Source organism: Protopterus annectens, chromosome 7.part0 (genome assembly GCF_019279795.1).
Source record: "Protopterus annectens isolate FY-2018-M chromosome 7.part0, PAN1.0, whole genome shotgun sequence".
In the NCBI taxonomy this organism is placed as follows: Eukaryota; Metazoa; Chordata; order Ceratodontiformes; family Protopteridae; genus Protopterus; species Protopterus annectens.
Genome location: NC_056739.1, coordinates 129,833,636 through 129,851,422, shown reverse-complemented (window position 1 = coordinate 129,851,422; position 17,787 = coordinate 129,833,636). Strand labels below are relative to the sequence as shown.

General features: G+C 41.1%; 1 protein-coding gene across 1 annotated transcript in view; it reads left to right on the top strand.

The window, feature by feature from the left end:
- ZNF76 (zinc finger protein 76) overlaps positions 1–17,787 on the top strand; it is an 870,184-nt gene that overhangs the window by 532,082 nt on the left and 320,315 nt on the right. Inside the window, exon 11 of the mRNA XM_044076568.1 lies at positions 7,750–7,992. Within this exon, the coding sequence (XP_043932503.1) occupies positions 7,750–7,992 (243 nt within the window). The remainder of the gene's footprint in view (positions 1–7,749; positions 7,993–17,787) is intronic.

Sequence of the window (17,787 nt, the reverse complement as noted above, 5' to 3'; positions counted from 1 at the left end):
GTGTATTTGCTTTTCTTTGGAGGTTGTGTTTTAAATTACACACATATATATATATATATATATATATATATATATATATATATATATATATATATATATATATATATATATATATATATATATATATATATATATATATATATGTAAAATACATATAGTGGTGCTGCGGTAGTGTTGTCGCCTCACAGTAAGATGCTGTCCGGTTCGATTCTCAGCTAGAGCGTCTTCTGCGTGGAGACATGTGTGAATGGGCGTACCTTCGTTGAAGGTTGTGCGTCAAGGCTGGTAACTCGGCACGTAAAAATCAACTACCAGTCATTAGCGGACCGGAGTTCCGGTGTGGCGACTCCTAACCGGGAAAAGCCGAAAGACACAACATATATAATATATATATATATATATATATATATATATATATATATATATATATATATATATATATATTGCTCCCCATTTGGAGGGCACCGGACATCTGGGGCAAGAAAAACTGATGTAATGGCGTCGGCTGCATGTTTTATACCCCTGACGACCTGACGTCATGGAAGAGGGGACAGCAACCGACACAGGACACAAGACTTTGTTAATCAGGCCAACTGAGGGCACCCTGCCAACAGATTACCCAAATGTAATGACTGCAACAGTGAATACACTTGAACATCTACATTTATGGTAAGTGTACACAACTGTACTTTTTCACTGAACCTGTCTGCCAGCAGGTTGCCTTTATCTATGGTGTTTGTGTTTGCAGTGTTACTGACCACCAATTCGGAGCAAATTTGGGTGTTGCCTTTGAGACTTCGGACATATATTTGTGAAGACGGACTTGTGATTGTCCTTGGTGGATGTGGCCAATTTGGACTTGGTTAGCCTTAGAGGATTTCACCAGTGACCTTATTTTCTTGTTCAAAGAAGAGATTGCTTCCAACGTGGCACCTGCTCCTTCTTGGCCCTGGACAGCAATATTTTCTTTCTGTTATAGAGTTTGTTTATTGCTGCTGTCCACCAGACAGGTTTACTCTTCCTTGAGGAAGATGATTTAGTCCTGTCAGGTATTGCTGAGTCCATACAGCTATGTAGGTGCTCATATAGTTTTTTAGTGTAGGCTTGGACACTAGTACTAGTTCCAGCTGAAGGGGACGGTGGCTGTGAAGCTGCTTATGCCTGCTCCGAGGAGACTGTAGTCAGCTTTGGAAAAGTTTTTTCATTTGACCCTGACAAGGGAGAGGGGGGTCAGGAGAGATGGTGATTTCAAAAGTGATCACTTTGTGGTCAGATCTTACCAAGGAGGATGACACTGTAGGAGTGCTACAGCGGCTACTCATGTTGATTAGGACCGGGTCCAGGATATTTTCACCTCTCGTAGGGGTGTTGACCAGCTGATCCACATTAACAAAGTCGAGGAATCTCTAGGCATTCATGTTTAGGCAAAAATAGGTCTTCCACTCTATGGTTGGGTAGTTAGTCACCCAAGATCAGGGTAGAGGGTTGAATCTAGATGGATTCAAGCAAGTCCAGATAGGTGGAGTGAGCATCCTGGGTCATGGTTGAGGGTCTATTGCTAGCTATGATTTGAGTAGGTGTTTTGTCAACAGTTAACTGCACTTGGAGCGTCTCCTGTGCATCATACAGTTTGACCAGCCTGGAGGTGTGTATGCTTTGATAAATATTGAAACTCCACCTCCTTTGGCTTTGTAGCTCTCTGTTTGGGGTCTGAAAGTATGATAGAATGAGAAGCCTGGTAAGGCTGGGGTGCTCTCCACAGCTTTGAACCAGGTTTCAGTGACTGCACAAATGTCAGCATCCTACAGGGCAAGGAATGCTTGCAATGAATGCAGTTTCATGCTAACACTCATGCTGGTAATTCTGTGCTCATGACTTTGCCTAAAAAAGGCACTGTGGGGGAGGCAAGATCCTTTGCCAGAAGCTTAAAGCCCATGGGAGACAGATGAAGGCCATCTCTGGCAATGCATCGTGGTCTGTCAGTCATGTTCTCCCAGGCTGTCAGGTACTGGATCCCCTTGGAATGACACCAGAAACTAAGCCAAATGTTAAAGTCAGTCATTTTGTGTTTGTATTGAGGCATCATTCTGGGTGATGGTAGGATGCTGCTTAAGGCTAGGGACATACCTGCCTGGGACACACTCAGTGAGTTCAATCATGTCTCTCTTCATATAGTCCGTAGGTCTCAAGTCATTCATACCAACATGGACTGTGACAGACTCATAACAGTACCTGTTTTTAAGAGACTTGAGTGCATGTGTGATGTATTATTTTTTGCTGTGTCATTCCTTTCTTATTACTTACCTCCTATAATATCCTGTAATTTCTGACATTCCTCTCTCTATTTTTTTACTCTGTTTAAATCCTTTATTGAACCATCATTTATGACATAGGCACACTTACATTTATATAAAAGTAATCGAACCATATTAACAATTTCATATTTACAAATATTATACATCACATATATCGTTATATAATATATAATTTAACCAACATTACATAAATTATTCAGTTCCTGCCATCCTCTAAACCTCATTTCTCCTCCAAAACATTTTTCTGCATGTATTGTTCCCACAATTTCCATTTTTTCTATGTAATATACTCCTATCCTTTTTCTAAAGATCCCACTTCCTGTTTTTTTTTATCTCTGTTACAATTTCTACTACTTCAAATATAGTTGGTTTAGATTTTGATTTCCCCTTACCAGTAATTACTTTTTTGGCAGCCACCAGAATTAAACTTAACAAGGCATTACTTTGTCTAGGCAATTCAGATCCTGTATCCCAGCTCAAAAAAACAATTTCCTTAGTTACACTCATTTGCTCACCCAATATTCCTGACAGACTACTCTGTAAGGAATTGTTAGTCTGCCAACTCATTACATTCCCAAAACATATGTTCCCAATGATCTCTTCCCCATCACACCTGTTTTTTTTTTTTTGTTTGTTTTTTTTAACTCTTATGCCACAGACATTTTACAATAATATACATAGTCTGTTTTCTTTTGTAATCAGCCCATCACTTTATCCAGTTACTATAAAAAACATCGCTCATTTGTAAATGTTCTGTAAATACTACCCACCTTTCATTTTGAAATGCCTATAATTTTAAGCAGTACCCAGTTAATTTTTTACATTCCTTGCCTTTTTCAATAATAAACCGTGCCGAAAAATAGTCTATACACCTACATGATTAGAAAATCCAGAGTACTAATATTACCTTCCTTTATTCTGTCTGAAAACACAAAAAGTCAATTTCTGTCCTTGCCTTTACCTTTATTTTGTACATTTATATTCCTGTCTTAAGTTGAAATTGTGAAAAACATTCTTTACATCTCCCTTGCTTTCCTTTTCTTCCTGTAATGTCATGACTAAAGTCTCCAAAAATCAGTATATTCATGTTAACGTTCACATATTTTTTAAGTTCTTGAAAAATTGTGTTCTTTTCATACCCGGTGTAAATACATAAACTGCCATAAGACGTATTACTTGTCCTTTAAATACAACAATCTAATATCACTTGCCACTCTAATTATAATTCATCTTATATTATAATTAGAGAATACAAGTCGTAATCCATAGAGCTTCTGATCTTCCCTCCTCATACTTGCTTTAACAGTACTTTCTGCTTTATTTAAACTTTTACCTAATAAGCAGATTATCTCATACTTTAACTTTTACACTATTCTACATTGTTTCTTTTTCTTTCTCTAACTCTGCTACCCAGAGTAGCAACTTTCATTCTGTTTTCTGTATTGTTGCAGTCACTTTAGATTTGTTAACACCTTCCCTTACAACCAGACACACTATCTTTCTCCTTCATCTATAAAAATGTCTTCCTCACCCTTTTCTTTTTTGCCAGCTACTACTACTTCATTTAACTGCACACTTTTTCCAAATTTTCATTTTCAGCTTTTTAGCTTTCTTTGCCAGAATCATACCATCAGTGCTCATTAGATTTGCAGTACCTGTAATATGGCTTACCTGTCCACACACACACCGCTTTACCTTTTTGTATGCTCATTAATGAAATGCTCTACAGCACAAAGAATTAGGCTGTCCTGAATTGTTCCATTATTTATCTTCCCCCAGTCCAGATTTTCTTTTTGTCATATAATTTATCAATAAAGTACACAAACTGACATAGACAATAGTCCTTACTATTCTATCCTAACTAGTCTTGTTATATAGACTTAAACTGTTAGTCTGTTTTTTTAACTCTGGAGTAAGCACCTGAAATACATACTCATTCCAATGATAATCCTGCTTCGAGTAAGTTATATATACAAATTTTTCCATTAATTCAACTGTCTCAAAAATCACATTGCAAGTCTGCTCCTTTATGAAATTAATTAAGAAGCAAATGTCCAATATATCAAATCCTAATGGCTCAAATATTTTGTCCCAGATATCACACTGGTCACTGGCAAAGTCTTTTTTTGATGAAATCTTTACTGTTGTTGTTCCTGCCCAATACTCGGCTATGTTTTCCTCTCTATAGCAGCCACTACTACAGCATATTTTATATTTTTATAGGCACTTCCTGTGACTGTGAATGCACTGGTGTTTGTGGTTCAGCTTCCCACTGCACAACATTTCTGAACTTCTGGTTCCCCCTCTGTCACTGTCCTGGAGCAGTTCAACATTCTACGACCATGAAAGTCAACATTCTCCTCTAGTTCATCTTCACTGATTAGTTGACATAAAGCAGATTCTTCCAAACTCCCTTCTGTGGGTACTGCACATTTGCTGACGTCTTCTCATCCATGTTGCTGTTGTCTGTCTGTAACAATTTTTCCACAGATTATTTTCTCTGGTGCAACTTGCATTCCTCATGCTCATCCTTCTCCATCTCACTCCTTCACAATAGTGCAAGTTCTCCAATGCCCTAACCAAATTTGCCCTAATCAGTATAAGCACTGCCCTGAATCCATCCTGAAAAGAGACTACTAGCCCAGTCAACAAGAGATAGTCAAATTAAGGGGGTGTAGAAAGCTAGTCTGATGCCTGGTGTCATCCTCTGATGTGGTGCCACCCCAGCAGTTGAGAAGACAAAAACAGGTCCTCTGCCTCCGCTCCCTTAGACTTGAACAGGAATTTTTTTTTCTTTTAAACTGTAACAGCTGCTTACTACAAACTGCTGTAGTCCACACACACAAGGCTAAAGTGCTTCACTTATGAAGTCCTGAGAGTGGACATAAGGGAAAACAAAATAAAATAATCTCTCTCATTTTAAACTGTTTCCTACATAAGCAGCTTGCTGCAGTCTGCAAATGGAGTGCTGAAGTGTTTCACTTCTGAAGACATTTATTTTATTTATATTTATTTATGAGGGTATTGTGCACTGATCAGTATTGGCCAATTTCAGGCTCAGACTGGGCAAAATACAAAACATTTCACAAATAATTCAGAAATATAAGCAATAATAGAGTAGTTCAGACTAATTACACAGAAAAAAATGTGCATATGAATTCTAATGAGCAAGCACAGAACAATGTACAATCAAGCAGTGTGTAATGTGCAATATATACATTAGTATCTAAAGTGGTCAGTCTTCACAATGAATCTTGAGAGGAGAAGAGACTTTGAAAAGAAATAGGTTAGGTGATATGTCCTGTGTTAAAGCTAGACCATTCGACTTGGATTTAGAGTTGCATTTTGAATTTGCAATAAGTGCTGATTCCCTTAATGTTGATGGGGCAGACCTTGCGAAAGAGTAGGTGTTTGAGAGTGAAAGCATTTGCAGTGCTGTGGAGTTTGGTTCTAGGGGTAATGACAGTCTGTGGCTTAGTGAGTCGTGTGTCGGCTTGTATGCGGAGTTTTTTTGTGAAGTCTAGCTGTAATAGGTTAGATCTTTGTTTTATGGCTAGCCATTTGGCTTTTTCTAGTGTGATACAGTGATGCTCACAGAGAGGTGTTTGTAAAGAATCAGCAAAGGCTGTTTAGAGGTAGTCTGGAGTGTGGCAATATTTTCTTGAAGGCAAAAGCAAAAAATTAGGAGTGCATATTTAAGTTAAGAAAGGGGAACTCCATTACCCAATGGTGGCTATGGCTGGTTGGGATACAAAATGGGAGATCTTTTTGGCCCAGAATAGGAGGGAGTTTATTTTGGTTCTCACTTTATCCACATAGTAATGGAAGTTAAGTGACTAATCAAGCCATAGTCCGAGATATTTGAAGGTGAAGGTTGTCTCTCTGTAATGGTTATTTAGGTCAAAGATAAGTGCTTGGTGAATTTACTGAAATGGTGACATACTGGAAAAAATCTCTTATTTTAAACTGTAGCAACTTGCTTTCTACATTTGTAGCAAATAGCTGCTGCAGTCTCCACTTTATGCACTAAAATGCTTCATTCCTATAGAATATTGTGTGTATGTTGTACCTTTAAGAAGCATTTCAAGGACAGCACGTGCATATAAATAGCAAGCACATGCTAGCTTCAGTGCCATTTTGAGAGTGCAGCCAGAGAGTGAGCATGTATGAGTGTAACAACTAGTATGTTTATAAGTTTATAAATACTTTGTTTATAAGTTTACCTAAGTTAAAGTTATTAAGCCTCAATCCTGATGTGTTTTTACATAATAAAGCTGCTTGAACAGAACCCACAGAAATTCATCTGTTTTATCCTGGCCAGATGAGCAACAATTTCTGAAGTCTTACTGAGAAAAAAAACTCTTATTTTAAATTATAGCAACTGTTTGCTACATAAGTAGCTGCTACAGTCTTGTCTATCTAGTCTTCGGTTGGAAAGCTAGTCAGTCAGTCAGTTCTGGGACATACTAAAAAGAATTCTTTACTTTAAACTGTAGCACACTGATTATTATATTTGTAGCAAGCAGTTGCTACAGTTTATGCCACACATGAAGTGCTAAGGCGTTTTTAGTTCTGACTGAAAATGCAGTTTTGACGTTCAGAATGCTGGTAATGTTCATGCACTGAAGGATCAGTTCTGCATATCATGCCCCCTAACAATTTGCACGTGGGGTGCCTGCCCCCTTCATCCCACCCTAGCTATGCTTCTGGAAAAAACTATTATAAAGTGGAGATAAATACAAATCCATAATATATGGCATTTACCACGTGCATAACATATTGAAGTCACACAAGACAGGTACTTGTGCAAAGCTAAGATATGACAATTTTCTGGATGTCATTCTGTTTATAATGTGTTTAAATACAAGAAAGAGGAAGTTTGAGATTGGGATTATAGTTTGTCATTATAACAACACTGATGAGTGTAACTGTATATAAATTCCATATAATTATATATTTTTATGAATGTAAATATTAAATGTGAATTTGATGCATCTTCTGGTATCTGTTAAGAATTAAGTATAAAAAGAATATACATTTTGAAAGAAATTGTTTTACTCTCCTGTTGCTGTTTATATTTCATTAAATGCAAAGACTTTTACGTGTCACCTCTCTAAGTTACATGATTGTATTACGATGCTTTTTATCATTTTATATTGTTTCTGAGTCAAATGCTAACCAGTGGTTGTTGTATTATCTCTGTTTTTTTGGGGGAGGGGGTTAAACACTATTATCTAGCTTAAGACATTGCTTGCTGCTAGAGAAGGGCTTATTTTAGTGGAAGGCTCCAGTAACCTTTCTTTCCTAATATAATGGAGGCAATCCTTCATTCTCCCTTATCTGTCTGACAGTAGTGGTAGGATAGTATTTTTTACTGCTTTTTTTGCCAAGTTAATTCTGTAGTCTGATTGTTTTTATTTTTTTTTCTCTTTAGGGGAGAAGCCTTACGTGTGTACAGTGCCAGGCTGTGGCAAACGCTTCACTGAATACTCAAGCCTCTATAAACACCACGTGGTTCACACCCACTGCAAGCCATACACCTGTAGTCACTGTGGCAAAACGTATCGCCAGACTTCCACATTAGCCATGCATAAACGCAATGCCCACGGTGAACTGGAGGCCACAGAAGAGAGCGAACAGGCCTTATATGAGCAGCAACAGCAACAAGAGCATGACGGTGAGTAGGAAACCACCTTCCGTGAAAATAGCTCTGCTTGCAGTGTGATCTCACCTGAGGGGTGAGGGGCAGGTGGGAATGCAGCAGCACTTCTGGGTAAAAACTCGCAGTTTTCACAAACGGCTCTACATTAGCACTGATTTCCCCTGAGGAATGGGGAATGGACAAGTCTGCAAGGAGGTTGTAAGGCAATCACTACCTCTGATACAACACTTTCAGCACATTCATCTTGTCTGAACTGAAAGATTTTCATTACTGTGTGTCTTTATTCACCACAAAACATGCATGTACATTTGAAAAAATGGTATGCTTGCAGACGGCATTGTTTTGTGTGCTGTTTGTGTATGCAGTTTTTTGTGTGCTTACATGATGTTCATCATGTTACACTGCTGCAGTCATTACACTTGGGTTATCCTGCCATCAGGCAGTCCCGCTGTCGGCCCGAATTCCAAAGTCTTGGTCTGGCGTCGGTTGCTGCCGCCTCTTCCCTGACATCAGTGCGCCAGGGGTATATAAGATGCATCTGACGCCATTTTCTTCAGTCTTTCTTGCCACGTGGTGCCCGAAGCAGAAGCAGTTCGCAAGTGCCGGTCGGCCAACTCCTGAGATTTTCGAAGTCGAATTTCAGATCCAAAGTCTTCAATAAAGCTTAAGTACCCCATTGGGGAAATGTTTTTCTTGCCTCAGACCGATGTCAGAAAAAGTTAATAATTGTATTTCTTGTGGGAAGCAAATACCTCATAAGGACTTCCACTCTTACTGTATTCCATGCCTAGGCCCTGATCACGATGTCACTAGTTGTCTGTTTTGTGCTAGATTTAACAAACGCACTATAAAAAGATGTTTTGATTTTGCTTTGCACTACTTTGGCCGAAGGTTCAATTATACAATGCTGTCAGATCAGCCGACGACCTCAATACCGAAAAAATGCAAAGACAAGGATAAAGACAGGCATCCGAGGTCCAAAACCGATGACGAAACCTCTTCTAGGCCAGTTGCCGGTTCTCAGTGAGGCACTTTCGCAGCCCCTGACATCCGCTACCTCAGAGCCATAGGCCGCTTCCGACTCCCACGTGGAGACATCTAGGCCTCTGGAAACTCAAGGTATTAGGCCTATGGAAACTAATCCCTCAGATGGGTCCGGAGCCGCTGAGCAGGCATTGGCTTCTGAGGGTGTTTTCAGACCTTCACAACTCACCATTAAAACAACAGCCAAGACAAAGGTACCATTAAAGAAAAAGAAACAAGTACAGCATTCTCCTGGACAGTCCTCCATGCCTAAGAAACAGATGCTTAAAATGGCCAAAGACCTCATTACTTTAATCAGGGGTTCCCATCCCCCTCATGGGAAAAGGCCTAGGCATGATACAGACTGATTCCTCTGATCAGGTTTCCATTTCCTCTGATTCCTCTTCAGACCAGGGATACTCTCTGCCCCCCTATGAGAACTCTGATGCTGAAGAATCTGTCCCTTCAGCCTCTCCTCCTGAGGATTATTAATTTGGGGAAACTTTACATACCATGAGGGAACATTTCCATTGGGAAAGCCAGGATTACTCAGAATCCAAGAAAAGGCTCAGGGATTTCCTCTTATTGTCTCAATGCAGGCCCCTGGCTATTCTGCCTGTGCTAGATATTGTGGATGATGTGTTCTCTGAATCCAGTTTATCTCCTGACTCTTTGCCCCCTGCTCCAGCCAAGCCAGATAGGTATGATAGAGTCCCCGACTCTCACAAGTTTCTTTACAAACCCCTTGTGCTGATCCAGAAACTATTTCCCAGGGTCCAAAAGGGGTTAAGGCTTCCATTGCAAAAAATCCAGTACCCTCTGACAGAGATTCCAGAGCTTTGGATAGATGGGGGTGGGGGGTGGGGGGAGAAAGTATACACTTCTGCAACTTTAGCAGTAAGAGCTTTAAATCGCCAGTTTCACATGCTTAAGTACCAACAATATTTAATGGCTCAGTTAAAACAGAAAATGCTTGCAAGCACAGAAGCTCCTGATTGTAAAGAAATGCAGGATTTATTGCATGCAGTTGAACGGTGGGAAAACATACTCTGCAATATGGATTTGATTCTTTAGAGGCCTCTTGTAGAGCCGCAGTTACAGGTTCTGTAATTCGAAGGCATGCTTGTTTAAAAGAACAAAGTTTACCTGATCATGTTAAGGCAAAATTATCGGATGTTCCTTTACAGCATGATACTTTGTTTGGTGTTAAGGCAGAAGAGGTGTTAAAGAAAATGGAGGATAAAGCTAAATCTATGCAAACAGTCAAGGATTTCTTACAGCTACAGCCACCTCGGTTTAGCAGAAATTGGCTAACAAAGAATTGGTCCTTTCCAGTGTCTGACAGGCCACAGAGAGGCAGATACAGACGCCCAAGAGTTCTCTGCACTGCCCTTTGGCACCAGTAATTGCATTTTGCAGACAGAAAGGAATTCAAATATATCCATATCTGGACGACTGCCTCATTCAAGTAGAGACAAAGAACATTCTTCTACAGCATCTGGCATTTGTAAAAAGGTTGCTAATTTCTCTAGAGTACACAGTAAATGAAAAGAAGTCAAAACTAGTGCCCTCACAACAAATTATATTCCTGGGTGCCAGCTTAAATACAACTGCCCAGATGGCTTACCTCACGCCAGACAAACAAGTTCAACTAACTCAATATTTTCAATTGCTGGCAAGAAAGTCCCATCTCCCTGCAAGAAAAATTCTGCAGGCCCTGGGATTCATGGCATTCTGCATACTACTAATACCATATACCAGACTGCACATGAGTAAATTACAGTGGTACCTGAAAAGTGTATGGACTCAACACTCTCACAGTTTAGAAGCAGTAATACCAATGATTCCCTGCCTACAACAGGAGTTTTGATGGAGGGCACAAGCATGTCACCTAAACAAGGGTCAGCCTTTCACCCAACCCACAGCCAGGCAAACTCTAACAACAGATGCTTCGGATTACGCCTGGGGAGCACACATGGCAGGAAAATGCATTCAGGGCAAGTGGACCACAGACCAGATGCATCTTTACATCAATCAAAAAGAGATGTTGGCTGTTCAAAATGCCCTAACAGCCTTCAAGGACCTTCTACATCCAGGACAATTACTACTAAAGACAGACAACACCACAGTAATGTGGTACATAAACAAGCAAGGGGGCACGCATTCTTATCCCCTATGCAGGCAAGCCATGACCTTGTGGAACACAGCTCTAACGTAGCAGTTCACCTACAAGCACAATTCCTGCCAGGAAAGAAAAATACTCTGGCAGACGATCTAAGAGAAATATCATGGACCCTCACGGATGGAAATTGAATCCACAAATCTTCAGCATGGTAACACAAAAGTGGGAATGCCCAGACATAGATCTTTTTGCATCCCCACTGAATTGCCAACTAAAAAAATTCTGCACAAGGACTTATCACAAACAAGCATGGAAAGTGGATGCTCTTCTGTTCAGCTGGAAAAACCTAAATGTTTATGCCTTCCCGCCACTGCCTCTCATTTCAAAGGTACTCCTAAAAGTCAGCCAAGAAAAACCACAGATGATTCTGATTGCTCCAGACTGGCCACGCCAGCACTGGTACCCTATCTTAAGGAACTTGGCTCAAGGCCCACCATGGATTTTGCCTCAAATTCCACACCTTCTGACTCAACAAAACAGTCAGATCCTGCACAGTCAGCTCAAAATCCTAAACCTGGCTGCATGGCAGATACATTAGTCAAACAGACAACACCTCTCTCTAAAGCTGTTATGGATGTCATTCTGGAGGCCAGGAGGCCTACCACCAGGAAAGCTTACTCAGAAAAATGGAAGAGATTCTGCGTCTGGAACCAGGCTTAAAGCCTTGACCCTCTTGTTCCAAACAGTCCTCAGATTTTACAATACTTAACTGAGATGCTGGACAGAGGCCTATCCTTCTCATCAATTAAGATCCACGCCTCTGCCATTTCAGCACATTACAACACGGATCCTCCTTTATTCTCTCATCCCTTGCTAAAGCAGTACCTCAGAGGGGCTAAAAACATAAGACTGCCCCGGAGAGCACCAACACCAACTTGGGACCTCAATTTTGTTTTGGAAAAACTGACCCTACCACCTTTTGAGCCAGCCAATACAGCCAATCTAAAATTTTTATCATGGAAAACAGCTCTGCTCCTGGCAGTAACTTCAGCACGAAGAGTCTCAGTTACAGGCATTAATGGCAGTGGAACCTTTTATAATTTTTCATCATGACAGGGTATCTTTAAGAACAAACCCTACCTTTATGCCAAAGGTGGTATCTAGCATGGCTCTTAACCAAACCATCCATTTGCCAACTTTTTATCCAAACCCCAGAATAAAGGGGAGAAATTTCTGCATTCTTTGGACATACACAGGCAGCTACACTTCTACTTGGACAAAATAAGGGCTTTCAGGAAAACTGAGCAACTGTTTGTAGCATATGCTGTAGGATCACGGGGCAAGGCTATCTCAAAGCAGACTATATCCAAATGGATAGGACACTGTATTCAGTACTGCTACACACAGCATGGAAAATCAGTCCCAAATAACATTAGGCCACATTCCACCAGGGCAACAGCCACTTCAACAGCCTTTCTCAGAGGAGTACCTACCAAGGAAATTTTGGAGGTGGCAACTTGGAGTTCAGTGCACACCTTTACCAAGCATTACCACCTGCCCCTTTACTCTACATCCAGAGCAGGATTTGCCACTGCAGTTCTGCAGGGCCTCATAGCCAATCCTAACTCTTTATAGACCAGCCACCCAACCTCAGCTTTGGGATTCTACCCAAGTGTAATGACTGCAGCAGTGTAACACGATGAACATAGTACAGTTTTATACCTACCATAAATGTAGATGTTCGAGTGTTCACACTGCTGCAGTCCAGGTTACCCTCCCTCCATCCCCTCAGAACTAGCTGGGCTTATCTATACCTTTCTATCCTATACAACCTTTGTGGTGTATTTGCTGGTAACTGAAGGTTTTGTTTTTACTGTATATTTTTGATTAGCAATATGTATTGCCTACCTACTTGGGGGCACCTGACATCTGGGGCAAGAAAAACTGAAGAAAATGGTGTTGGATGTATCTTATATACCCCTGGCGCACACTGACATCAGGGAAGAAGCGACAGCAACCGATGCCGGACCAAGACTTTGGAATTCGGGCCGACTGCGGGACTGCCTGACGGCAGGATAACCCAAGTGTAATGACTGCCGCAGTGTGAACACTCGAACATCTACATTTATGATAGGTACAAAACTGTACTTTATGGTATCCTGTATAAATTCTAGCACATTTTAACGTTCATTGTGCATATTTGCACCCATATGTTAGGGTGTATTGTGCACACACATGGATATTTGTTATTTTATGTATGGGTAAATTATGGTGTCCCCTATTTATGTTTATTGAGATGAGTGGTACTTGTGCACACAGTTTGCTTTGTGTGCATCTTGTTTGAGGTCTGTGTGCGCACATATTACAGTACAAATTGCAGTGTTATGTTTATCTTCAGTATGTCTGGGTCATTTTGCTCTCTCTTAATGTATGGGCTACAGCAATACAGAGGTGAGAATCCAATCCTCAAGAAGTAAAATTGTACTTAGAATAAGGAATACCTTCTAGTCAAACTGGATACATGTCCATTTTCAGTAGAGGAAAGGCCGGGAGAAATAACAAACATAATATAACAAAAAAAACAAAAAAAAAAAATAAAGTAATAGTACCATAGTAACATATAAACATAGGTAAAATGAAAGAAAAAAAAAATGGGACTAACAAAAAGACTAGAAAACAAGGCAAAAAAAAAAAGAGACATAAAAAACAAGCAAAATGCACTAGACAACACCAGATTGCAGAAAGAAAGAAAGAACAAAGTTCCCAAATTCTATCAAATTACTAAGAATAAAACAAGAGGAGAGAAATAAGTTTTGGAGGCAAGAGTGTGAGGTTTGTGGATGCCTTAGAATAAGGAATACCTTCAAACACCACGTGACCATAGTGGTGAGGAAATCCTTTTATGCTGCGCAGCTTACAAGTGAGGGCATGACATCTAGGTCCAACGAGGTAATTTTCCCACTGTACTCCACCCTTGTCAGACCTATCATATAGTGCTCCCTTTCATACTTACCTGACCAGGCATTTGCAGCAACTAGAGCAACCTCAGATGTTCCTTACAAGAAGAATACACAGCATAACAAACCTGCTTTTATGCAGAGTGCCTTCAAGCCTTTTCCCTCTACTCAGCCAACTATAGATTGCTGAGGGCTGATCTATGCCTGGCTTACAAGGCATCCGCAAACCTCACACTTATGAATCTCCTATATATTCGTAAGTCAGACTACCAGAAATACAAGGTCTAGGGACCTGAAGTTTCTCTGTGACTTAAACAGAACATGCTGGACAGACAGATATATATGCCAGAGACTGCCCATCATATGGAACAGGCTTCCCATCCATGTGAAACTGAGTTTTCTATTATCCAGTTTAAGCTCAACTTAAACCAGTGGATGGGGAATAGCAAATTTACACCGGGCCTGGCACCCCATCTGTTATGGACAGGGGTTGGATATAAATGACTAGCTGTATATCCTATTCAGATACATGACATCATTATTTTTTTCAGGAAAACTTGGCTAAGCTTAGAAAGGCCCATTGGGCCTTGGGTTATTAGCCTCGTAATAATCTATGAATAACAAACTGTTCTGTGCTTGCATCCCATTGAGTGTCACATTGTTTTGGCGGTAACTGTAAGTACAGTCTACTTGTAAATATCTGGACAAGATATCTACATCCATCTATCTTTTATGACCTGAGTCATACTCTTCACCACTAGGACTGAAGTGTTGGCTGTCACTCTGTTTGGCACTGGCCTAAACTTTCTCATACTACTCCTCACCTTTATTCATAAAGTCCTGCACCCAGTTTTTACTTTTCAGATGTTGCTTTTGCAGCACTTTTCCCTTACTTGGCTTATAAACTCCCCTGGGCTTCATTTATATTTGGAGTTATTAATGCAGTATTCTACTGTGTTTTTCCAATATTTAGCATCTTTTCAATTTACTCATCACTCTTTGGTATTTTGGTGAGAAAGTTCCACTTTTTTTTCTAATAAGATACCAACTTTACAGTTACTTGTTTCTCTTCCAAAAGGCAGCAACTTAGGTAGATTCATAGGTGGGTACTAGGCTATCTACCGAAAGGCATTTATAAGCCTAGCCGGAATGTGTTGGCGTTCGCCACCCCCCTTAGATTAGTTCCCTGGGCCTCTGTCCAGCAGAGTCATTGAGGTGATCCCTGGGGTAAACTTTCTGTTTCCCATCCACTCGTCAAGGTTTCTCTTGAAGAGGGTTAGCAAGAAGCTCTGCCTAATGTAAACTGGATTCTTGTTCTAGAGCATGGAAAGTCTCTGGGACAGGAATCTATCCCTCCAGCACATCCTATTTATTGTTGTGTTGAGGTTTAGATCCCTAGAGCTTGTGGCTCGAGAGGACATTTTTTTTTTTAGGTGGAGCATGTCCATCAATTTTGGGATAGACATGGCCTTGTATGTCAGGCAGAGATCACCTCTGAGTAGGTGGTATGCAACCGAGTACAGCTGGAGTTTCTTCAGTCGAGCTGCATGGGGCATCTGTTTGAGGCCCGTGATCCTCTTGGTGAGGTACTTCTGTGGTCTTTCCAGCTGTTGCAGGTGTCTTGTAAGGTACATCCCAAATGGAGCGTTGTACTCTATGATTTGTATGATGTGATGCGTAGAGGGGCACAATGACCTCTTCTGATCTGGATGCAAACCCTTTTGTTATTAGGTGGGCCACATAGTAGGATTTTCTAACCACTTCGGAAATGTGATTATCAAAGGAGAGGTTACTATCTACTTGGGTCCCCAGATCCCTTGTTACGTCTTCCGTATTTAGGGGGCTACCACCTATGTGGTAGTTTATGGGTACTTTGTTTTTTCCAAAGGGGATGACTATGAATTTTTTTAAATTTAGATTGAGGCCATGGTGTTGACACCAGGTATTTGTCTCAGTGAGACCCTTTTGGAGGATGTCTGTCAGCCAGAGAGTCAATTATAGCCCCTAGTTTGCAGTTGTCTGTGAACTTTGTCAGCCATAGTCCTCCTGTGCTTGCCTGTATCTCTGAGAAGTATATGCCGAACAGGAGGGGTCCTAGGACTGAGCCCTGGGGAACTCCACTTGTAACCGGTTTAGAGTCAGATCTAGCTCCTGCAACTCTAACCATGTGGGTTCTGTCAGTGAGCTAGTTGGCAACCCATCTCGTGATATAGGGATTTATGTTCAGGCTGGTGAGCTTGTCTATAATACCTGAATGAGGAATGGTGTCGAAGGCCTTTGTGAGGTCTAGGTAGGCTGTGTGGACCACCTTTCCCTCGTCTATAGCCTCGGTAACTGTCTCAAAGAAGTTCACCGGGTTTAGGAGGCATGATCTGCCCTTAACAAAGCCGAACTGGATAGGGTCCAGTGTTTGGAGGTTCCCAATGTCTCGGTTAATGAGATCCATGATGATGCGCTCCATAGCCTTGCAGACCAAGCTAGTCAGGCTTATAAGGGTGATAGTTCCTGGGATCTGTTGTGGCTCCACCTTTGTGGAGCGGAATAACCATTGCTGTGCATCACTCTGTGGGCACGTAGCCTGTGGAGAGGCTGAGTTTGAACAGTGTGTTTAGGTGAGGGGTTAGTTCATCTTGGAGCTCATGTAGGACGCAGCCTGGGACATCGTCCAGTCCCGTTGATGCTGTGTTTTTGGCTTTAGAGAGGGCTGTTTTAACCTGAGTGTCTGTTATTTCAGGGGCACTACATTGTTCTAGTGTGGTTATGGGCCCTTTTGGTGGTGAGAGGGGGGGTGAAGTTTGCACTGAACCTGCTCACCAGGATGTTGGCGATGTCGGTCAGTTCAGTGTATTTTGTGCCATTCTGCACTAACTCCGAGCAGATCTGAGAATTGCCACATAGATTCTTGACATAGCTAAAGAATGCCTTGTGGTTATCTTTGGAGTCCTTGGCAACTTTTCTTTCGAAGCTAGTCTTGGATGATTTTATGAGGGATTGTAGTTTCTTCCTGATACTGATCTGGGATGTCTTCCCTTCTTGGGATTTTACTCTCTTCTGTACGCGTTACTTTCTATTGTATAGTTTGTTAATGGCAGAGGTCCACCAGACTGAATTCCTTTTCTTGGAGGAGTGAGTCTTGGTTTTGTTTGGGATAGCACGATCCATACATTCTTGTAGGTGCCCGTAGACTGCATTAGTAAAGGATTTTGCAGCTTGGACACCATTATCCTTTAGCATGGGAGCTTTGAAACTTTCCACCTCGGTCTTAAGTAACGTGAAGTTTGCTTTTGAAAAGTTTTTCAAGGTGGTTTCTTTGACCGGGGGTGGGAACGGAATGTGGATATCCAGGGTGATTAGTTTATGGTCATATCTAACCAGAGAAGGGTTGACCTCAGGTGTGGAACACCGGCCACCCATGTTGGTGATGACCAGGTCCAGTATGTTGTCACCTCTGGTGGGGGTGTTAACCAGTTGATCCAGGGCATTTGAGTTTATAACTTCTAGAAAATGTTGGGCAAGGGAGTTTGTACTTGAGTAGTTCTCCCATTTAATGTTTGGGTAATTGAAATCGCCCAATATCAGGGTGTTTGGTAGGACCTTTATGCTTCCCAGTGTTTCCAGAAATGCGGAATGAGGGTCCTGAGACATGGTGGGTAATCTGTAGCAAGCTACAATTTGAATTACAGTTTTTGCCCGTTGTTAGTTGCACGT